Raw genomic sequence first — 25109 nt, 5'->3', positions numbered from 1 at the left:
TTGCCTGCCATTTTCAAGATCAGGGTAAAATCCTCCGAGATCACAAAGTGGCAATATATTTATTGCCATTAATTATTTTTCGATTGACTGCTCCTCATTTTCTGAGTTTGAAACTTGTCTCAATCTAGCCAATCTAGTTCCTCATTGACATTTGCTCACCACACAGAACAGGGATGAACTGCAGGGATGAACTGCAAGGGGAGGCAGGTTGGGGGAATATACTTAGAGTCCGTCGAAAATTTGTCATTTTTTTTCCCAAAGAAAAGTACCTTTTCGACTACAAGATTTTTTTTTTCCATTTTGGCCTAATTTGTTCATGCTTTGATGTAAATTTGTTTTGTATTTCATCCCCACCACAACTTTTTTTGTATACTTGAAAGAGAAAGTACTTTTTCTCCCATGTCATGGGAAATTTTGAATGAAATGTAAATGTAAAGTGTTCATTCCTTTTTAAAATGTTCATGAAGTACACTTTCCCTTTCTCCTACCAGCTTTAATTATTACACGGGGAAAGTTTTATGAGGAAATTTGCAGAACAAGTCCACATACTGTCCTTGTTTCAACCAAAGTGATCGGTTCCTTACATTCCTGAGCATAAAATTTACACGCATATTTTTTTTTTAAGAATTCATCAACTGGATAAAAAGGAAGTTCACAGGCAGTGAACTAGACATGGATGTATTGCAAAAAGGAACAAGAACCCATTACAGTTACTTGGAATGAATCCAACAGAGATGAGTTGCTCACATGCTCTCAGAAAATGGCAACCAATTGCAAAGTCATAATCTTGTCTAGTCAAAGGGTGAGTGATGCCCTTTCAAACAAGCATGGACAAACAAGATGCCCTGAACATGTTTGCTCAGGCAGATAAACACCCTGATTTTGCAGTTTATAATGGGAGAGAATTGCACATGCTTTAATATGGATCATTTATCTGCTAACCACAGTGAGCACACAAGGATGTGGAGTTCAACAATACAGGTTGTAAACATGATGATTTAAACACCCATTCAACAGAGAGCTCTATCACACATCAACCAGGAGCAAATGTGTTTTCCCTGTTAAGTTTAATGGTTGGAGGGCTTTTAAGCTTTACCTAGTTTTCCTCCCACAACCCTTTTTGGGTAGAAAGTTGCACACATAAGTACAAGGTAAAAAGTGGTGATCAAGATGGAGGGCATAGGTAAACCTGATCCCATGTTGATGAAAGTACTGCTGTACGGCTGCTAAGTTACCCCTGCCCACTTGGAGGAATCAGGGCTTAGAGGAGTATTCACAGCTAAACGCCACATCATCATCATCATGAGGATTGCACTTCAATCATATCTGCTTAGACTTTCCCATTCCCCACTCATTTTCCATCCTGCACAATAAAAAAGATGGCATACCCCTACCTGTATATATTTGTTGCATCTTGTCTTAGATTATAGATTCTTTGTGGCAGGCATGGTCTTTTTGTACAGTGACAATCACAGTGGGGTACTGGGCCAGGACTAGGGCTCCTTGGCACTATGGTATTACCAATACTAATAATAATGGGGTTTGAGATTTCCATTCAATGCAGAGGGCTACGCCTAGGGATTAGTTATGCCTGCATCCATGCATTGAAATTGGCCCAAATTAAACTTGAACACTCCCAAATATGAATCTATATCTAATTTTGCAGATGTCCCTTATCTTTATCATGGGCCAAACAGAAAGCCCTGAATCAAAATGCCCCTACTCTTTTACTCTGTTGTTGGGTTTGTTTCTGAATGGGCATCATGGAAGGCAAGAATCCTTGTACGATGGTGCTCAGGAAATTGAAATCTCATTGAAGGTGGAAAAGCTCAGGAATTTATTGATACTTAATCAATACTCTGAACTGGCCATGCTAGAAAAGAAAAAAAGGGTGGGTTTTTTTGGAGTCCACACTGTGGAAGTTGAATCAATTCCTAATACACTCAAAAGAATAATAATTTTCAGTGGTCACCATACTGGAACATCTGCAAAACCAGTGATCACAGGATGGATAAACAACGGTGATATGCCAGTTACTATGGTAAATGCTGATTCTTTAGTTATACTTGTCTATAACCTGTACATGACTCACTCGCCAACAGGAAACTTTCTCCATTGTAACTCTATGCCAGTTTTCAAAAAGTACAATTTATTTAAACAGAAATTTGGTGTAAAATTATATACTCTGTTGGAGAATGTATAAAGGTGCTTCCTTTTACTCTAACTTTATTTCAGAAGGTTGTTAAGTGGGTCCAGTACTCACAGCCCTTCAGCAATGCATTCAAGTAGTAGAACTCCCCCTTTGATGACAGTAACTGATGAGCTGCTACCAGAAGATTCAGGTGGTATCAGTATTTTGGGTTTTCTTTCCTTGATGAAATTAGCTAAAAAAGAGAAAAGAAAAGGGTCAGACTTTGTGAAGTAAGGTGATTACATATGTCCCTGAATCATTCTGTACCCTCTAACCAGTGCTAAAAATATTGCTTTGGTCAGAAGATTTCTGGAATATTCATTCATTCATTTTATTTATATTTGTGGTATTTTTCTAAAAGACCTACCTAGGGCTCTGTTTTTTACTTACATTCAAAACACAACTATAGTAACAGGAATAAAATTAGAACCTTCTCTTCCTCAAAACCAGAGCCCTGAACCTGCAAACCCTTAAACAAATACACAACTTTACACTCATGAAGTTCCTTTCCATCCAGCTTTCAGGGCTGGGCAGTGGCTAGGCTAGAATCATACAACAGTGGGGGATTCTTTCTCTGGCTGCTACTGTTGGTGTCTTAAAGAGGCAGATCAACCCAGAAGATGTTCAGGGGGAGGCTAGTCCTGAATTATGCTGGTACAAGAGCTCCTGGTTGCTGACGATGTTGGTTGGGAGATGTCACTCTTAAAAGGGCCAGAGTTGCAGCTGCACTAGTATGACTCCCAAATGGTATAGGGTGAAGGGGTGTGTCACAAGGGAGCTGGTCCCTCTGAGGAGAACTGGGCCCAACTCCCCTGGGTCAGAGCAGGTGAGCCAATTAAAGGGACCTAAGCTATCCCTGTGCCTATTAAGGGTTACCAGAAGGGAGGACATGGGAGATGGAAGGGAATGACTGGGACAGGCCATGCCTAAGAAAAGGAAGGAAAACCATGGTGGAGTGCAGCTAACTCCTGTGATGGGTCCCTGTGAAGAGCAGCAGCCATGGGGCTCTTGCTCCAGGAAGGGAGCAGAGCTGACTAGGACTGGGATGCTGCCAGGAACAGGAGCACCAGAGACTCCAACGAGAGGTGGCTTGGAAGCCTGAGAGAAAAGGAGAGTTAAAGGGATGTTCTCTGTTGTTTTACTTGCCTATGGTAAGAGGCTAAACCATCCTAAAGGAGACTGGATGTGGCAGCGAGTTTTTGGAAGCTGGGAACAAGCTGGGTGACAGGGTGGCTGGGCCAGATGCTCTGTTCCAACTCTGCTGAAATCTCTTCTAATCCCTCCAAACGAAGATCCAAGTCCCATCTCTCCAGCTGACAGCCTAAGAAGAATTCGGCTTCCCACCTCACATGCCCTAAGAAGTGTGCTTCATCCTCAGACAACCTCCCTGGTTCCCAGTCAATTTTAAGAACCAGTTCAGAATTTCCTGCCATGCCTTGAAAAAACTCTATCGTGGATTTGCTCCAGCCTCTCTCATGGACCTTTCTTCTATTATCATGCCTGCTCAGCTAGTATTTGCCTCCTCTCTGCTTCCTTATTTCTCCCCTCACCCACACACTCTGACCAATGGTGGTGAATGAGCGTTTCCCTTGTCTGTTCTTGCCATCTGGAACAGTCTTCATGTCTTTCCCCTTCACTAACTTTATATCGTCTTCTAAATCTCAGCCGAAATCATATCTTTTGTCCTTTGCCAGCAACTTAGAATTCGCCTTCCCTCTACAGTTGCAGAATTTACAACAACTCACGAATGCATTTGGGAATACAGCTTGAAAACAAACCACTGTTCATAACAAAACTCCTTTTTACTGTCCTGGGTTTCAGATAACCATTTACTCTAGACTGTCAACAAAAACTCAGTTGTTTCTTTGACAATACATTTTAACCATTTATATTGTTAAATGGCTATTCAGTAATAATTAATAGCCAATATGTCATTCAAATGTTTACTGATTCTTCAAGAAAAGCGATTTACTGATAATTTGGTAATAAATCATTTCTATCTTACAAGCCAGTTTTCTTCTCCCCTTCTTTAATTTCTTTGGGTTTCTTTGTACAGTATGTACTACACAGACCAGTGAGTACACGTGCTGTACACAAATGTTCGCCCACATATGCCTAGATTTTCAGACATGAATAGCATTCTTGGGTGTCCAGCATGAGACACCTGAAAAGGGCCTGATTTTCAAAAACTGTTCAGCATTAGTCCTCTGAAAAATCAAGTCCCTCTCAGGTGTTCTTAGTTGGGCACTCCAGAAACTGAGGCACTCAAAATCACTGGTTAGTTTTGGAAATGATGGACTTAATTTTAAAATATATTCTCTCTTGATAACCATGTTTGGGGAAAAATAAGGTATTTGGTAGAACGGGGTGGAAAATAGACTTTTCATCTCATGAAAAGTTTTTGTTTTGTACCCGAATTGGAACAAAAAGCCACAGTTTTGATTTTTTTCATAAAATGAAATACCTCCCAAAAATATCATTTTGAGTCACTTGAACCATTTTGTTTCACTAAACTGACCCCCCCCCCGCCCCTTTTTTTTATATTGACGCTTTATGGTTCAATTTGAAAAAAAATAAAGTAAATTTAGAAAAAAAAAGGTTATAATACATAAAAAAACCAAAACTTCGAGATCGAAAACTATGAAAACAGGGCATTTAAACATTTTAATAGCTTTTTCCTTTAAAAAACAAACAACATTTCCTCAAAATCAATTGATTTTGTGAAAATGTTCAGTTTTGTCAAAACAGCATTTTCCAGTAGAAAACTTTCATTTAAAATCTTCCAACAAGCCCTAGTATTTGGGTTGAGAATCCAGATATATTCTCAAAAAGAAAAGGAGTACTAGTGGCACCTTAGAGACTAACCAATTTATTTGAGCACAAGCTTTCGTGGGCTACAGCCCACTTCATCGGATGCATCTGATGAAGTGAGCTGTAGCTCATGATAGCTTATGCTCAAAATAATTGATTAGTCTCTAAGGTGCCACAAGTACTCCTTTTCTTTTTGCAAATACAGACTAACACGGCTACTACTCTGAAACCAGATATATTCTGTTATCTACACACCCTTATCAGTTCTATCCATATTTTCTGCTATTGTTACATGAAACATCACAGCATATTCTAGCACTATCTGGTCATCATAGTTCCTTCGTGATTTTTTTATTCATCTAGCTTGAAGCTCCTCCCCTTGAAATCACTTTCTTGATCAGCAAAACTGCCAATTCTGAAAAATACTTTCTATTTGTCAGGACCACTTCTCTGAATGCTTTATTTCACATGGAAGAGAGATGCAGTAATGTTAAAAATCCTTCAGACCTCAGTCAAGATAGTAAAGACTGAGTCAATACTGATGCATGTATTCCTTATACCCAGCAAACATGTTAAAAGTATTTCCTAAGCAGTAACAGTATTTCATCTAAATTGATACAATATTTCATTTTCTAAAATTTCAGATTACCCAACACATTAAGTAGCTCTTAAGTATTCTCACTGTGAATTCAAAGGCAAAGAAACAAACAGGTACACTCACCCTTAGTAACAGCAGCATTAGGTGAGCTTGAGTCATTAGTATGTTTAACTGAAATAAACAAAAATGAAAACCAAATGCAAATGGAATAGTTGATATAGATTAAAAGGTCAAAAATAAACAAAACATCAACCAAACAAACAAAAAAAACCTACACAAAATATTTTCTTAAAGGAAATGTAAATATATTTTATATAAAACCACCAAAACACTATAATGCAAATCAACACAGACAATGAATTTTTGTATGTATAAAGAAAACAATAAAAAGATGTAAAACTCAGGAACTCTAGATTCACTAGAAAGCGATTTTATCAGTTATGTGGAATAAGATTGATAGGTTCCTAGCATTCATTAAAAGATTCTGTCCTTAATCCTTTCTCCTTTGTTATTTATCTGCTTCTTCCTGCTCTCAGACACAATGCCTCAGTAGGGGCACTTACGCATTTGCTTCACTTTAAGTACAGACATAGTCCCATTGACTTCAACAGTAATGTGCATGTACTTAAGTGGTTTGCTGCCCTGAGGCCAGAGTGTTCCAAAGCCTGCAGGATGAAGTCCTCTAGTGTGTGTGTGACTGGAGACATTTAAACATCTATAGAATGTGATATCTACTTCTGATATTTTACTTACAATTAATATCCTAAAACATAGCACCATAGTTCATAGAAAAGTAGGTTTGGAAGGGACCTTGTAAGGCCATTTAGTGCAGTCCCCGTTGCTGAGGCAGGATCAAAGTATACCTAGATCAGTGGTTCTCAAGCTTTCTAGACTACTGTATCCCTTTCAGGAGTCTGATTTGTCTTGCATACCCCCTCAAGTTTCATCTCATTTAAAAACTACTTGCTTCTAAAATCAGACATAAAAATACAAAAGCGTCACAGCACACTATTACTGAAAAATTGCTTCCTTTCACATTTTTACCATATTATTATAAAATAAATCAATTGGAATATAACTATTATACTTACATTTCAGTGTATAGTATATAGAATAGTATAAACAAGTCATTGTATGAAATTTTAGTTTCTACTGACTTCGTTAGTGCTTTTTATGTAGCCTGTTTTAAAACTAGGCAAATCTCTAGATGGGTCTCTGCATACCCCGACTGACCTACACCACCCCTTACAGGTTTTTGTCTCATTTATTATTCAAAATCTCCAATGACAGGGACTCTACAACCTTCATTGAAAGCCTATTTCAGTACTTAACTATCATTACAGTTAGAGAGTTTTTCCTAATATCTAATCTAAGACTCCTGTGCTTCAGATTAAGCTGATTACCATTGTCCTACGTTTAGTGGATATGGAGAAAAAATTATCACCATCTTCTCTATAAAAGCCCTTAGCATATTTGAACACTGTTATCAAGTCCTCACTCAGTCTTCTTTTCTCAGGACTTAACATGCCTAGGTTTTTTTTTTTTTAATTTTGCTCATCGTTCAGGTTTTCTAAACCTTTTATCATTTTTGTTGCTCTCCTCTGCACTCTCTCTAATTTGTCCACATCATTTTTCAAGTGTGGCACCCAGAACTGGACACAATACTCCATCTGAGGCCTCCAGATGGATTAACCAAGTATTAAGGTATATGAACTTAGTATTATTAATTATTTATCTGTTTACCCCAACAAGAAAATATACCACTTGTAAATTAAATATTGAGGCTTTCATTTAGGAAGAAAATATCCCTGATTTTTTAGGAAACATAAATCCCCCAAAGTCAGATATTATTGAAACCAGAAGGGTGACTTAAAGGGCACAGCCAGCTTAAAATAATATATATTCTCAATTGATTTTTAACATATTTATTCTTGCAAGTGACACTTAAAATTACTGCAACTGAATGAGTCAAGCAAAATGGGAAAGATCTTCAGCTGGTGTAAACTGTCATAGAGCCACTGAGTTCAGTGAAGCTTCGATTACCGCAGCCTGCGAATGTGGCCTACCATATTTTCTCTGATTTTCTTTTTGTTTGTTTGACTTCCTTCAAAAGCACAATCTCACTGTTTCCTGTACATTCTGTATATAGAGTCACTTTGTTTCCTTTGTTGTTTGGCTTGAACTTTGATACACAAAAAAGAGTAAGCAAAATAAATATATAGGAAAATGTAAATGTAAAACCATGACATTGGCAGTGGGACTTAGGTGCAGGTACAGTATCTGAAATGACCTTTTTCTCACTTTTGGGAACTGAACAGATCTAAAGTATCTGGTGTTCTTTTAATCTGCAAAAAACTGGGTAGCTACAATGCCCACGAGTCAGAAAATGAACAGCTCCATGTCTCCTACTCACCCTTTCAATCAGGAAATGCATGGCATATTATGCTCAATTCCTTTGTGCTTTTTACTTCTTACTAGAGGCAGCCATGCAAACAAGTTTTCCTCTTGCTCTAGAGTAGGAGTACATTTCCTATGATTGGGAAAGCATTGACACCCAGTTCTCCTCTCCCAAGGTCATGAAAGTTGATGCTTTTGTACCTTATAAAATAATGGGGTTTATGAGGCTTTTTTCTAAACAAAAGGTGATTTTGTGCATTTAGAGACGGAGGGACCATTCATGACTTCTGTTGATTCTATCTTCTCTTGAGCTCCTATCAGAAGTGGGCAGGGATAATCTTCTACTGTTTGTTCAGTTCCTCTCACAGTGGGGCACCATCCTTGGCTGGTGCTTGGGCACTACGGTAATATACTGATTACTATTAATAGAAGTGAAGACAAATGGTACCATTGGCTCTCCATGGCTGAGCTCAGGAACAGATTTGTCAGATACAAACCAAGAACTCTAGGCTATGGCCATTTTGAAGTTCTCTAATACCCAGTCAGCCAAGCAAGAACCTTGTTGCATAACAGGACACCTGGAGTACTCCCTGATCATGTTAACTGCAGCTCCCTAACGTCATTCTCTAGAGCCCAATTGCCATATCCAGGCAAACCCATGCCCGGGGGAAGAGGCTGTATGGAATGCCTAATCATCCACTCAGTGGCTGAGAAGGGAGTTGGTTTCCCTGATGCATCATGATTAGATTTCATAGCTGTGGAGAACAGAAGGAAGACAATAGTGCTTTTGCAGCCCAGCAACTGCAGAAGCTTTTTATCAGTTGGATCTAGCTCTCAGAGTAAGACTTATAATATAGGAATAAGCATATTAACATGTATTTTGTTCAGAGAGAATCATGTTAGACACATGCCACATATTTTCATTCAGTGACAAGGGGGAGTTAAAACAATTTTTAAAAGACTTACTACGTGTAACCATCAGTGTCATTGGCATTTTCTGTACAATTGTCCGCAGCCTGGGAAATGCTGCAAAGCAACAATAATCGCTTCGACTGTCATTTTCTTCCACATTTGCGAAGTATAGATCTCCCTTAAGGCTCATGGAGACCCTTTCATCTTGTGGAATGTGTTGTAAATCTAGCAAGAAAAAAATATTATAATACGGTTATGATATCCTGCCATCCCCCAATATGACTATTTACACCTCCTGTCATGTGTTTGCTTTCAGGTGCAGAATAGAACTTTGATGTAAAAGAGGAAGGAGGTGCAACATAACCATAATCTCTGTGTCCTTTTACAGCCATGGGAATGGGAGTTTATGAAACAAGAACCTAGGTAAACTTTCTACAGAAACAGCATGAATTCTCTGGAAAGTCAGTTTTGTTCATTTACTTTAATTCTGTAATTACTAGGGGATGATGCAGTGAAAATCCCACCAAGTTTCAGTGCTACAAAGGCTTACAACACTGCCACCGATGCCTTGATTTCTAGGTTTCCACTGTGCAGAACTTATCTTCCCTGTAACTACATCTTATAGTATGTAACTACTAGACCATGCAAAGGTTGTGTTGTCTCATTGTCAAACTAGCCAAATGTAGAATGAGAGCAGCTGTCTATCCAGTCTGGAATCCTGTCTCTGATAGTGATAACTCCTAGGGGTGAAATCTGAGTCCCACCAAAGTCAATGGGAGTTACGTGGCCAAGATTTCACCCTAGACATTTAAAGAAGAATGTGACAGAATCCCCTAAAATAGCCAATTATGCAATAACCAGACAACAGAAGAAGGTTATTCCTAATCTTGTCAGTTAAGTTGGCTTGCCTTCTGAAGCAGGATGGTTTATATTACTGGTATATTTTATCCTCTTTACTGTAACTGAATGTTCTGATTATCTGTGTGTGTCTAGCCCTTTCTAAAACCCTGTTGAGCTCTTGCACTCAGTGTTATCTTGTGGCAATGAGTTTCACAGGTTAATTGTTATGTTAAAAAGCATTTTATTTCATCAACGTCAATGTTTTGCCTTTCAGTTTCATTGTATGTACATTATGAAAGGTGCAGAAGATGACCTGATTCACCTTTTTGTACCATTATTACCAGTACCTTTCCATGTGTCTAACCATTCTTATTACCTATCTCTTAAATCCCTCTGCTATATCCTTTTTTCAGATGGAATGACCAGAACTAAACAAAATATTCATATTGAGGGTAAACCTTTGATTTATGTAATGGAATTTTAACATTTTAAATATTGATTTATATCCCATTCTTTAAAAAATTCTGGCAAAAGTCCCATGTGACTTCATGGGGTCTGAATTTCAATCCCGATAATACTGCTTGTTCTTTTGATTGCTGTTGCACATTAAATAGAGGCTTTCACTGAGTTGCCTACAATGCCATCCATATATTTTTCCTTAGTGCTTACACTTTTAATTTTCATCAGTTATGAATCTGTAATGAAACTGATCTTGATAGGCATTTTAAGAAAGGCCTGTTATGTGTTGTGTCATCAAATGTTACTTACCAATATTCATCCAATAGATATGCAAAGGTGGAATTCCTCTGGGAGGATTACAGTGCAAAACCACAGCATCACCATACTCTACCTCAATTGGCTCAATCTTTTCTTTTGGGAATTTTGGTACACCTATGACAAAAAGAAACAGTTTCCTTCATTTTCTTATCCTTAGCCCCCTTTTATGCAAACAGCACATCTACCCCATATCCTTCCTTTTGTTCTCTGTATTAAGTAATATTATTATGCGCATAAAAGCAAAAATTGGCTTGGCATTTTTTGAAAAAAGAGCAAGACGACAAGATCCCAGCAAAAGAGTCTGTAATACACAAAGAACAAAGGAATTAGTGTAACGGAAAGCAAAGTAATGGTGATGTTAAGGGGAAGTCTGGCATAAAATCTGCATGTATGACTCTACATCAACCCATCCTGGTACACATTTTTCCTCTATCCTCCACTACTCGGGGGCATGCTGGAGGCTAGCAAGGGCAGGACTGTGGTTTGATGATCCTCACTGGCATAATGGCTCCCAGGCAGTGCAACTTAAGGCAGTGCAACTTAGAGCAGACTTTAGGCAGCTGCTATAACTTGTGCAAGGGGCTGGCTTGGTGCTCAGTCAGCCCCAGAATTAGAAGAGGCAGAAAGGTAGCTTAGGATGATCTTTGCTTCCCCCTCTCTCAGGTGTGCAAGCTTTGCTGTGGCACAGCTGCAGACTGCCCCTACATAACCTTTAGGGTCTGATCTTGCTATCCTTGTACATGTAAGCAGTCCTTTTGACTCACATGCACAAGGGCTAATGGATCTAGCTCTTAAATATAGACCAGTTGATCCAATAGTTTAGGACCTGATTCAATGGCCAAAATTCACTGAAGTCAATGGAAACCCACAAGGACTGCGTATAAAGGACAGGAACAGCAACCAGCCCAGCTGCAAACAGCCAGCTGCAAACAGAAACAAAGGACTGTATCTTGTTTGTCAGTCTCATGCGAGCACCCCCACTGAAGGCACTGGTGCTACATCCACAAGTAAGGTGAGTAAGATTTGATCCTGGAATGAGCCTAGAGAAGCCACAACTCAACAAACAAATTCATTTGTTAAATATAACCACTCTTTAAGCAAACCAAGTTGAGACTGCTTTAGGGCAGACACTGAATCCTGCTTACATTTGAGGCAAGTTAAAACTGGTGGAAGGTGCAATTCTGTCAGTTCAATACATAATTAAGCAATAGTAAAAGAATGAAATAATCATGGCTATCAAGAGCCAAAGGGATATATTAAAAAGTGCCAGCTTTGCACACCAGTTATTAATGTGAACTCCAGTGCAATGCAACTGTATATTATATCACGTTTAAATGTCAAAGCTCGTCTGTGCCAGATCCTCAGCTGATGTAAATCAGTACAACTCCACCAAATTCAATGGGTTGTGCTGATTTACACCATCTGAGGATCTGGCCCATGGTCTAGGAGTAGGTTACAATTAAGGAACTGAATGATTATTGGGGATTTTACATACAAATATTACGAGATAGATTGAGACTGGTATGTGTAGTTCCATAACGAAGCAGGATGCAGGACCTACCTGCATCTTAAGTTTGGGTGCAGAGGAGAAAACAGAGGCTGTGTGCCTGATACGTCCTGCCCCACTCTGAGTAAGTAGCTGGGAGGAATTAGGGGAGAGAAGCATGTGGGACCACCTCCCTGCAACATGTATGCCAGCAGATCTGACATGCTGTGGCTCCAAGAAGTGTTTCTGAGTTACAGTTTCTTCTTAAATTTCCTTCTGTGGTAACACTAGCTAGTCTGAACTGGAACAATTACAACATGATGTTGATTGCTTGAGTAAGAATTGTGTATAGATATTACTGGCCGAAAGGAAGGCATTACTCTGCCATAAGATAAAATGGAAGGAATGTTCTCACACTTACCATGGATCATGAGAAATTATATCTACCAGTCTTCTATTGGCAGAGAGATTAACAATTTTAAAAATCTCCAGTTTATAAACTGAGTAAGGGTCCCTAACAAGCAGTAAAATGGAGATCCCATGAATCTCACCCACTTCATGAAGGACAACAGCGAGAATACTACAGCTAGCTTCCTTCCCATAGCTTCTTCACTCCTTAAGCCCTGCAAGGTACACCCAGTGACAATTCCCGTTCCTGCCAGGTACACATATTAGGCTGAAATTTAGGTCAGCTTCCAACCAATTCTCTTGCTGAGGCCCACTCTGTCTAATCAGCTGGAAGGCAAAATTTTCCTACATTCTGTGTTCGGGGAGTTATTAAAAACCAAAAAAAGCTGATTATATTGTTACCCCTTTGTGATCCAACCAGCTACTCAAATTTGGTACCCTGTGGGTTGTTTTATTAAGAGAAACTGTTGACAGTCTGTTATTTCTTTGATGCAATCCTGATACAAGAAGAAAACAACAGGAGATAGACTTGGAACAGTGAGCCAAGAAACTCTTTCAGCCAGCACTTAAGCCAGAAGCTCTCTTTTATCTTTTTCTCAGGGACACACTATCAGAGCTTTTCTGTCTGGTGCATGCACACATGCACAACCCTACCCCAGTCATTGTCCTGCCCCAGTGTTTGTTATCAGCTTTAGTCAGCCTGGCCAGACCACTGCCTAGGCTTGTCATGCTGGTGCAGACCCTGGACATTGCTTTCCATTATTTCATTTTTCAGTATAGCCCGGGTATTGAATGGTTCCCACATTTAGCCTGAATAGACGTTGCTTAGTACACCCATCAACCCAACCATCAACTCCGTGATCTATGCAGCCACCAGCACCTCTGCGCATAACATTATCTTAAGAACTGGCTGTGCTATATCACTCCTAAGTGCATACAGGTGTGCAACTTTTTTGCAGTATTCATCATTTTAATTCTTGGATATTATGTAATCAATTGCTACTAATTTGTGGCTGATCACAGAATCTATAATAATTGAGCTAAGCTGGTAAGTGGTTCTGAGCTCTATGCAAGACGTACTGCTTCATGATAGATTTTGAAATTGCACGGAGTTATCCATACAGCACATGGATAATGTGAAATTGGAAATCAATCAATCAGTTTGCCATGACATCTACAAAAAAAGGTCATGTTGATATTACAGGCAACTGCCTACACACGGACATAAAGAGCAGGGCCAGACAATCTTTCATAGCTCAAGGTACTCCATCTCACATTTTCATTACCCAGGGGGAGAACAAACTTGTATAATGTGCCTTCGAATGACCTGTTGAAATGCCAGCAGGTGGATCCTATCAAGGCTCAGACAATCCATTGGCAGGAAAAAAAAAAAAGAGCCACATGATGAAAAATTATCCACCTGCATTCTGCCTCTTATGGAAACATTTCCCAAAGCACACTGTGATATATAACACACTCAGAACTGTCTTGGGAATGGTTCTTCATGCCACATTTTAATTCCTGCCGAAGTAATATCTTGAGTTCTCTAATACCAAAGTGTCATTAAACTGTGAGACATATAAGGATCAAAATTATATTGGTCTGTGCCCAAGTTCTCTGCTTGTGACTGATGGTGACCCACCAGTCACCATCAGTGACAAATTGTTGTTTTCAGTGCCCTCTCACTGTTGTGAACCTGGGTATATCCAATCCCCAGAGTGACTTGCGATTTAATGACCATACACTACTGGAAAACTCAAGATTAGAGTTGAATGTTTTGAAATACCACTGATAAATGGGACAAGGGAGAGGAAAAATTCAGCAACTGTCTTGTGGATCCCTGCTCCTATTTTCCCATGTTCAGAAAATTCATAATCTCAGTGAAAAATTAGGAGGAAGGGGGAACTATGTAATCTTATGCTAAAACTAATGAGTTTTTTAGTATAGATACTGGGCCTGAATCTGTTCCGTTTCCCTGATATCAACCTGAAGTTACATAGGTCATTTCACTACACTCCAAACTTTAGTGGGATTAGTCCAGATTTACTCATGCTTAGCCTGCACTTAATGATATGTCAGCATAGTTTCATTAGTCAGGGGTGTGAAAAAAAACAAATACCTAGTGACAGCCATGCTGAAAAAATCCACAGCGTTGGAGCAGCCGTGTTGACAGAAGAGTGTTTCTGTCAACTTGGCTAATGTTATTCAGGGTGGTGGCATTCCAACACACAAACACACTTCTGCTGGTGCAGAACGCTCTCTAAACTAGGCACTATATCGACACAGATATACTGACATAGGCTTCATGGTGTAGACAAATTCTCAGTGTAACTGACAGTAGAATTTGTCCCACCGTTTAGAGAAGGATGCAATTAAGGTACCTGATTCTACTCTCTTACACTGGTTTTACGTGGTTATCACTCCACTGACTTTGTGGATTTACACCTGTGTAAGCGAGAAGAGAATCAGAAAGGCCCACTGCTTGTTTTTTGCATTTGAAGCCAGTGTGGAGTCAGGGAGGCTAGCACTGGGAAGCTGTGCTGGAGAAGCATGCACTGAGGAGATTCTCAGATGCAATTCAGCCAGTGAATGAGTCTTTCTATGCCGGTATATGGTTATATATGTTCCCCTCATAGAAGGGCTCATTCATTGCCTCCTCCACCAGGTTTATACCCACTTTGCACCAGCAGACTAGCGAGAGACAGAGAGAGCGAGCGTGCACGTGTGCACACACACACACACACACACACACACACTGTTGTTGCCCAGTCTTGAGTAAGAGCTGCTAAGGGGACAATGGCCAGGAGATCTCTATTCTCTGGCAATCCCCAATACCCAGAGCATTCCTTGGCCATTGATAATCAGCAGTAATTAGAGCAGCCCTAAGGTTGATCTTCTTTATGCCAGGGATCAAGACAGTGGCCAGCAAACCAGAGGGACATAAATATGACTTATAACTTCCTTCCACCTGCACTGTGCTGAGCACAGCTTGGACACAGCCTGAGATCTGTCTCAGTGTATCAATTTCAGTTCTGGCTTGTGCCGTTTGGAGTTAAATTAGCAATTCTCATTACAGTCTTTGAACTGTTTACAAAGGATGATTCTGCTAATTTATGGAATGATTTCTAATTTCCACACTAAACTGACTAATGTAATGGCTGGCTGTCAATCTAGGAAGGTATCTTACTATGGGATAGATGCTAGTCCTTGCCTACATGGAAGGTTTTCGCTATTACCCTTTCCCAAGAAGAAGGGTGTTTATCCCCATAAATGACTTGGCGATTGTTAGAATAATCACAGTGAATTAGTTGGTAAATTGGGTGACCAACAGGACTGGGTTCTATTCCTGGCTCGTGCACAAACTGCTGTGTGACTTTGCTCCATTACTTAGCCACTCTGTTTTCTCATCTGTAAAATGAGGATAATATTGATCATTCACCTTTGTAAAGTGCTTTAATGCCAATTGTTATTTTACCTCAACTCAAGAATCCTTTTGGTCTCTTCACTACAGAATTCAGTATGCCTTTTCAAATTTTAGATAGAGGCTTTGACTTCTAGGTGGACTGTGCAATCGATAACGTGAGATACTGTCCGTGAATTTATTTCTTGGTTGATTTATTTTCATGCTATGCTTTCATTCTGTAGTTTTAAGTGTTTTAAGGAAAGTAACTATAAATATACTTTAAATGGATCTTGTGTACATTTCACCAAGGAGGCGGTGTACCTTGTGATCAATTAAATACAAGGTTTAAATTTCTAGTCCCAATTCAATTTCTCCTTCTGACATTGGGCACATTCAATAATTAAAGTAACAGAATTATAAGTTCAGTAGTACAGTGGTTGTTGTCTGCATCCTTGTCTTATTATGGCATTTAATATGTGTCGCACTATATAATCTGCACTGCCTGTTGTTTCACTTAATTGTATATGAACACTAATCATACACATATGCTTAGATAAACATGCATTCAGATTCTACTATAGTTCTTGGTCAATTCAGTTAAATACAATAAAGGGAATGGAAATCTACTTCTAATATAAGCACCCTTATTGCAGTGAAGAAAGTCTTGTCCAGCACATATCAAGCTATCCACATGTCCTGTCTCAACTACAGGTTCCAAAATTCAAGAAACAGGCATCAATTAAGAAAAGTGTTCTGTTTTTATATATTTAAGTAGCTCTTCTTTTGGAATCAAAGTCAATGGATCACCAGAATATCAGAAGACTTTGTACTGCTGGAGGTGACATACTTTAGAAGGGACATAAAACTGACGTCCTCACCATTTGGGAAATTAAAGGGCCCCCGGCAGTCTTCTTATGAGTAGTGGTATCACCCCAGTGCCCTGGCCAGATTCCAAAGTGAATAATTGTGTTCTGCCTAGAGCTTTGAATGGCAATGTTGCTCTTTTCACTCTGCCCAAAATTATTGGGTGACATTAAACAACTACTGTGTCCCCTCCAGTAATGACTAGGTCATTTTAACTCACACCATGACATTCAGTTCAGTTCAACTGAAAATACAATTTGAAGTCAAACTGTTGTGCAGTGCTGATGAGTTACACCCCTAGAGGCTGCTGAAATTTAGTGATGAGTGAAGTAATTCCTACATATATGCACCTGACCTTTGTGGCCAGTGTGTCATGAGGCTTAATTGGCTAGCTAGTGTATAGAGCACACCTCTCAAGAAAAAAGGTATCCATAAAAGCTGGTCAGTAAAAAGGAAACCCTGGGAGACTCCTCTCATGGATTTCATTTCAGAGTACACAGTCAGGAAAGAATCTCCCTGAAAAGGAAGAAGTTCCATAGACTCCATGAAGTCCACCAACGACTTCACTGTTGTTTCTGATTTTATGCAGAAGGTGCTCAGGTACTATGAGTAAAAGCAGCAGTATAAAACCAGAGACAGATAGAGATTGAGACAGGGAGAGAGAAACATTTTGTCCCCACAGAAAGATCAAGAGGTTCTGCTCCCTGTGTATCTTGGGGGATCTGCCCCAACACAGAACAGTTTATGTGGACTCTCTGTCCTGGCTTTGGCTCTCCTTCCCAGACTTTCTAAGCTTCTGTGACAGCACAGTTCCCATGAAGCCACGTTGCTAGGCTTTCCCCTATTTATGGCTGCCTTTAGATCACTTCTCAGGAGATGTTCCATGGCACAGAAGGAGGATGCCAGAAAAAATAATAGCCTTAGGCTGCATAAACTTTTCTACAGGGCTGGTAGACGGATGATGCATGTTCCCTATTGTCTTCTACCTCTGCACTCAAATGGCCAGAGATACTGCCAAGGAGATAGGTGACCACTCCCTTCCATGGCAATGCTGAAATCAGCATCTGGAGGGCCTCCATCACATGCAGATCTCAGCAGGACCCATTGGCCCTACGTCTGTCAAGTGCTTTGGGATCTTTTGATAGAGGAAGCTGTAGAAATGCAAAGTACTAAGACTGGTGGCATTGAATGAGCAAAACTGCTGTTTTAAACACAGTACAAAAAACTGCTATGACTTTTGTGAAAAATAAAAAGAGAAGGCATTCAAAAGGTGTTTATTTTCATGGCCTCAGTAGAGAAATAATAGTCAAGTCAAAGCAAATCATTTTCTGCCACCAAACACTCAATTCTCCTGAGGATGCCATTAAAAAAGCCTGTACTAACAGCCCTGCTGGCTTATTCTCTAGAGATAAAGCATGGTGAATTCTATTCAGCAAGTATCCGTGAATAATAAATGCTCTCCAAATTAATATAGCTATGAAAATACGTACACAATTTACCCAGTTCCTTGTAAATTAAAGTATTTGGGGAATGTTTTTTAGTATTTGTACTAGAAAACTTAGAAGGTACTGATGGTTCAGTGGTAATATCTTGAACTTCCATGCTATTTACTCAGATTTGGTAATTAATTCCTAGCAAACAGGAGTTGGGAATGCTGTGGAACAAACTTAGTGAGTTAGTGGGGAGAACAGAAGTGCCTCAAACCACTCAATAGCAAGTGGCTGGAGCGATTACGAAGTAGTTAGGGATATGCGGGACTACCACATCAGGATTCCCAGATTACAGGTGGTTTTTTGAGGTGACCCGCTATTAAAAAAGTCTGAAATCAGTTCTGAGGCCTGCACAAAGTCATCACATTGGGACATTATATCTCAAGAGGGATGATGGTTTGCCACAATGTCATTATGTTGCACCATGGTGGTGCTTGGGCACAACATGATGACAGCACTTTAAAATGTCAGAATGCTGCATTGCAAGGGCCTGTCAAACTGACTCACAACTGTGGCTAACTTAGCTCCACAGGAAGTCTTGGTTAGGAAGTCTTGTGGTTAAACAGAGAAAAACCTTGAAGGTTTCTTAGGGCTCCCTAAGAGATATGGAGGACAGTAGGGGAAATATGAGACATTCTGAAAATTAATAACTATAGCTTTCAGTTTCACTTTTTAGGCTGCTATGACCATGGCACACTAGAATAAATAAAAATCATAGCACGCCGTATATGACAACCACCTTCATTGTTATACTGAGATAGCATCTAATATTCTCTCCCCTCATTAAAATTTTGACTAATATTGCTGGCAATCAATCAATCAATCAAAATGCATTAAGCACCAATAATATTAACCACGAATATTGTAACAGTGATATAGCCTAAACCAGCCTGTACCATAATCCTATTCACTTATGCTAAGTATCCCATAACACCTTGTATTTGCTGAAGTAAGCATTTGGCACAAGCAGCTAGGAAACTTGTCAAAATCAAGATACATCTGTTCTGTGTCTTAGTACAAGCTAGGGATATACCTTCACAGATTATTACCTGGAATGCTAGTATCCAAAACAAAGATAACGAAGGAACAGAAGAAAAGGTTAGGGAACTGGAACAAACTGATGAGTTGGATTTTAGTGCTGTAATTTATAAAATCATTTAAATAATATCAGCTGAAATGTGTAACTTGGGGAATACACCTTCTGCATAAGGTGAATGCAACATCACTGCACGGGACTGTTCTTTGGAGACTGGTATCATATCAAACCTTTCTCCTGTACCATATTAATAAAACTGACTAACATTGGTTATTTGGTCTTGATTATATTTCATGAAGAAATAATGAACCGAAGTGTGGTCAAGCAACTGACTATGCAATTTATCAATAAAAAGAAACACAGCATTTCATTTGAGAAACTTACTTGGAACTATTATTTCGATTTCTTCTGACATGGCAGTTCCCAGTTCATTTGAAGCATAACAACGGTATTTCCCTTGAAAATCAGCTATGATCCCCTGATTTTGGATCACAAAGGTTCCTGAATTTCTGGATGCAACTATTCTGGGGTCAGATAGTAGACTGAATGGTTTCTCATCTTTAGTCCAATTAAAACTGAAAGGTAATATAAACATTAAACATAAGGCCTTGGAAAATAATGTGCTCTAGTATAAGCATAATGGTAATCAAGGACCCGATCCTGACTCATTACAGTGAATGGCAAAATTCCCTTTGACTTTTACGGTGCTGGATCAGGCCCCAAGGGAAATGTAGCTAACGTTAGCTATGGGGCACATCTCTCCTATTGAGCACGCTACTTTGAGATACACTGACTGTGACACAAAATATTAATTGAGGGCTGAAGGCAAGGACAATAAATGAAAGTCAGTCTCAAAATACTGGCCACAATGAAAGAAACTACAGAATTTGGATTAGAACCAAAGCTATAGAAAACTTGGTGCTGTTCGTTGGGAGGGGTCCATACAAACAAACAATATCACTGGTTCTGTCTTATGCAGATTTGAAAAATTTAGTTGAATCCACTGAATTTCCCTTGGTTTGCCACATAAACATGAGATGCTTCAAGTGGCCTTTTGTTTTGACACAAATCTCAATTTGGGTGTGATTTTGACACAAACCCATAACTTTACCTACCTTATTTACCCATACTCAATCCAAGCTGGTTTGAAACTGGGGCAGGTGCATTCAGAAGTTGAGTTGGTCGAAAAATTTCCAGTTGAACAGTTTTTCATTGGAAAAAGCAGTTTCATTGAAATCTAAACATTTTGCAGGAACACGTTTACTTTGAAGAAATTGTTCTCTCAACTTTCTCATTTTGTTTCAATAGTGTTAAGAACTAATTGAAATTATAAAGTAGAAAACTAAACACATCAAAATTAAATGTTTCATTTAGACTTTTAGATAATACTGTGTGTAGAGATATATCTATCTCTCTCTATAAATTTTATACTATATTTTGATATTATTGAAACAAAAAGTTTTGATGGTCCCAAATCAAAATTTTGTGGGAAATTTTGACTTTTTACTCCAATGCAGAATGAGAAATAAAAAGTCAGAATGTCTCAGTGAATGGACATTCAGTTTTCTGACTTGCCCTATTCAGAATGTTAGGAAACCTTGGCAACAATTGACCTAGGCTGACCTTTCAGTTCGTAACCAAACATGAAACAGGGCAAGTTAGTTGTTAACATGCTGCAGAGCTTCAGTCAGAGCCATCTTGAAAATGACTGTGTCTTATTTAATATTAAAATGTCTCTTTAAAAAAAAAAACCCACCAAGTTTTAAACTTTGTTCACTTTGTGGAGTAATGAATATCAAAACTGTACAATCACAATCACACATGCACAGAGCTCCAGCTAGTTAATAAATAATTTAATCCATGTTGAACAAACAACCTGACTGGTAAAATTTCACAGAATATTTTATTACAAACCCCATAAATTCATATTAAAAATATTTGATGAAAAATATTATCTTGTGCTTATTTTGAGATAACTATTGTGATATTAGGCACATACAAAATATCAAATTAAATGTAAATGTGAATACTTGGCACTTGGTTTAATGAGTTTGGTATTTTCATGGGGGAGGGAAGGCTAAGCAGTGTGAAAAGTAAGTGGACAGCTGGTACCCTTTGATTGACATTACACAACTCATATCTCTTTTAATACTGCGGAGTCAGCCTTGTGTGAACCTGGGGATAAATTTAGCACATACTTGAGAAATGAAACATTTCCAAACAGGAAAAGGCATGTTAATCCCTATTCATGGAGCGAGTGGAAGAGATCAAGCAACAAAAGTTGGGTGGCCTAATGGGGAACACAAAGCTTAACCTATCCCCCAGATTCTAAGCTGATTAGTGTGCATCAATTCTCCTTTTCCCTGCCAAGTAAGAACAACGTTTAGGCAGCAGTTAACTGGTAGAAAAGGAAAACAAACTTTTGATTACTCCTCTAGTTTAAAGAAACACTTACGTGGGTTGTGGATTTCCTTTAGCTTCACATTTAATTGTAAAGTCTTCATCAAAAGGGTATGCAACTTGGGTCATGGATTGGTCTGTAATTGTTGGAACCTGTGCAACTGAACAGAGGACAATTTGATTAGATCAAGTACTATTCAAACCAAACTAAACACAGTTCAGATTATTTAAAGGGATCAAGGTTGCCAGACCCCATTACATTATCCCAGCAAACATTTCAGATTTATACATTTATACATATTCTCCTGATGATGAAAACACTCTCAGTATTCTGAAGTCAATGTTCCAAGTGTCTCAGCACCAAACGGGAGGTTGGACAGTGCTTGGCTGCAGCACTCCATGACATGGAGGGAGTATAATGGGATGGAGTAATTATATGGCTCTTGTCCTTCCCTCCTCAGACATTGATCTTCACCTGGAGCCTGATCCAAAGTCCACTCAAGTCAGTTAGTGTTTTTCCATTGATCTCAATGGGCTTTGTATCAGACTCCTGTAGAACAGTGATGGGGGCTGCATGAGCAGAAAAATTCTGCTCTGCCATTCCTATGTTCTCTCCTCTAAGGCATCATAACTTGTTCTCCTATCTGAAAGCATAATGCATCAAGAGGTTGCAACATAGCTGGTGTTCCTGCTTCCACGTCCCTGCATGGCTCCAGCTCATAGAGCCATAATAGAGACCACTGTCTCTTCCAACATAAGCTAAAGATAGCAAATGTGGAGGCTAACTTTCTAATGTTCATGACTGTACTGAGCTCCGATTTGTCTTCTGAGAGTTTGTAAGTGATTTTTTTAAAGCCAGGTGACTAAAAGAAAATACTTTCCCCCTGCTCACTCCTAATGAATCAAGCAGGTGGCGAATCTGCAGATAAATCAAATATGTGCAAAATACATGCAGGTTTCAATAAACTGGAATATGGATGATTATACACTTCCCAGAGAATGCCATCTATTTCAGAAATGACATTTCTGAACATAGCCATTAATATCACATACATTTTATTGCCATTAGAAATGATGAGCTCTGACTCAGAATAGAAATATTCCCACAGAAGTCAGTCAATACCTACACCTTGCTTTTGAGAGCATTAATGTTTCATGTTTTCCCAAATTTACCAAGTTTAAGGAGGAGAGTAAATGAATAGACTGGCGTGTTTTAAACTACACATAGATACACTACATGGTACATCATTGGATCCATTATGGATACATAGAGTTTTCATTCATCTGTGGCATGAGTGCGCATTGTTACTACACAAACAGCAAATCAATGTTGTTTCACTGACTTTTCTTCTATGGGAATTAAAGTGTTGAGTAAGAGACACACAACAGAGAATGTGGGTGTTGCTCTGCACTGTAAGCTGGGATAACAGATCATCACATTGTTATACACAACACGAAAATTAGCATGTTCTCTGGTTTCATTTTTAAGTCGAACAGGCCATGAAGCTCAAAGCTCAAACAAAATGTAGTATCTTGCTGCATCATATCATGCTGAATCCCTTGCATCTCTGCTGTGTCCACCCTTTCCCACTAGCTTATAAATATTCAGACAGAATTCCTTTTTATTAAAATATAAAATGCTCTATTCAAATAAATTAAGACACAGATGGTTCCCAGAGTTGGTGCTTACATTTTGGTGAATGCACAAGGAACCTGTCCCATCCTTGGCTTCAAATGCAATCTTGTTCACAGCTGAGTGCAAGGACTCCTCTTGGCTATCCACTGGGGCTATCCACTTCCGAAGGAAGGAGAGGTACTGCCTCCCTGCACTGGTATGTAGAGCTACCCAGCCATGGAAGGGAGTGTATGTTGAAACTCCTAGTAAGTGTTCTCTTCCATAGCGCTGGGATTGCTGGGAGGCACGGGTCATTCAGAGTTCTTTCTGGGGCCTGGCGGGGGGTGCCCTAAAGTGGGCCAGTGCCTTAAAGTTATAGCTGAGACCTAACATGTTTTGAAACTACTTACAGGACCCTTCTGGCTGCAGTGTCTGAGGCACAGATCCCCAAAAGGAGTTTAGGGGCCTAACTCCCATTGAGGTCATGTGAGTTAGGCCCCTAACTATGTTTGAGGGTCGGGCCCTGTATGCCTAGACAAAAAAGGCCAGGTTTGTTATTTTTTTATGAATAATTGGTGAGACAATTCATCTAACAAAAATATTAATGGGATGAGATTTTTTTCCAAAAGAAAACTGTAGTGTGTAATCACCCTTATTTATTTGCCTACGATGAAATGTAGTTTGGGGCTAAATCTTCCACCCTTGCTCCTTTAGTCAGCTCCATGGGATTGGCCTTTTATGAGGTTCATTACATATTGTACACATGCACTGAAGAAGAACCAGCTATGTAAAATATGCCGTTTGATGTGTACCATGGCCAGACATGGTAAAGTAGGTGCTCCTGCAAGTGGCATTCAAATGATGGGAAATATTCTCCTGGGATAAAATTATTCGGACAGATCCACATATGTTCCCTTTTGAAAATGAAACAGCAGGCTGCATATAAATAAATAAATGGATATGTATATCAGACCAATTGCAGAAAGAATAACAGCCAAAAGGAGAGATTTATGCAAAGGACGGAACTGAAACTTCTGAGCAGAACAGAGGGTAGGATCTCAAAGGTCAGTGATGTGCTATCTAGATAAGTTCACAGCAGCATCTAAATGGGCCTGAAGAAAGTAAATTACAATTGTATCATGTATAAACTCCCAAAACGCCATGTTAAGGCAGAATAAAATTCATAACGGAACACCTGAAACAGGGGAGAAAGCAAAGTGGTTTTCAGGGGAGAAGAAAGCAGAGTAAATAGTAACAAATAGCTACAGTAAATAGCTACAACTCACCTGATAATGGTATTTCAATACCTTCTGCCAAATTTAATACAAAGAAAAGCAGACATATGTTGATCCTTTTTGTGCTTAATAGTATCTCCATCTCTCTTCTGTAAACAGGGAGTCCAAACAGAATGAAAGAATGTTTTTCTCCCACCTTCAGTTCAACTGAGATGTAAGGATGTGAACTTGCAAATCTAGTAAAGAGGAGAAAGCCATATTAGCTCACAATATTAACTTGGCTTTAATGAGGTTAGTAAATTAAAGCAATGCTCAAGGGTTCAGAGCTAAAGCAAAATTGTAAACATATTAAAGGTGTATTAAATTGTACAGTTCCCCTCTTTGCTTCTGAAAGGTACTATAATAAAACTATAGCAACAGAAAAAATATAAGCACATTAATTATACCACAGAAATTTGATTACTTTTTGCTTTGATTTTGAGAGCAGGGATGGGTATATTTGTAATCATTCCAGTTCATAAATTTTTCTAATTAAGAATAGTGCTAGTTGGAAAGCAGAGTAACACATCTAATGAGAGAGATTCAGTACTCCAATGACCCTATTCATAAATCTCATATGTTCTTTATCTTTCATTTATGCTTAAAA

At 39.1% G+C, this 25109-nt stretch overlaps 1 protein-coding gene across 3 annotated transcripts in view; it reads right to left on the bottom strand.

The window, feature by feature from the left end:
• The window catches only part of CHL1 (cell adhesion molecule L1 like), a 76077-nt gene extending 51472 nt beyond the window's left edge, over positions 1-24605 (bottom strand). For 2 of the 3 annotated variants that reach the window (XM_077821152.1, XM_077821154.1), the window contains exons 1-7: positions 24515-24605; positions 21669-21774; positions 19598-19788; positions 10518-10640; positions 8964-9134; positions 5724-5771; positions 2264-2384 (exon numbers count right to left, since the gene is read on the bottom strand). In XM_077821152.1, the coding sequence (XP_077677278.1) occupies positions 2264-2384; positions 5724-5771; positions 8964-9134; positions 10518-10640; positions 19598-19788; positions 21669-21774; positions 24515-24605 (851 nt within the window). The remainder of the gene's footprint in view (positions 1-2263; positions 2385-5723; positions 5772-8963; positions 9135-10517; positions 10641-19597; positions 19789-21668; positions 21775-24514) is intronic. The other variant, XM_077821153.1, reaches the window with a different exon arrangement.
• Positions 24606-25109: the final 504 nt, after the last annotated feature.

This window comes from Eretmochelys imbricata, chromosome 7 (genome assembly GCF_965152235.1).
Source record: "Eretmochelys imbricata isolate rEreImb1 chromosome 7, rEreImb1.hap1, whole genome shotgun sequence".
Classification (NCBI taxonomy): Eukaryota; Metazoa; Chordata; order Testudines; family Cheloniidae; genus Eretmochelys; species Eretmochelys imbricata.
This window is presented reverse-complemented; position numbering and strand designations above follow the sequence as displayed.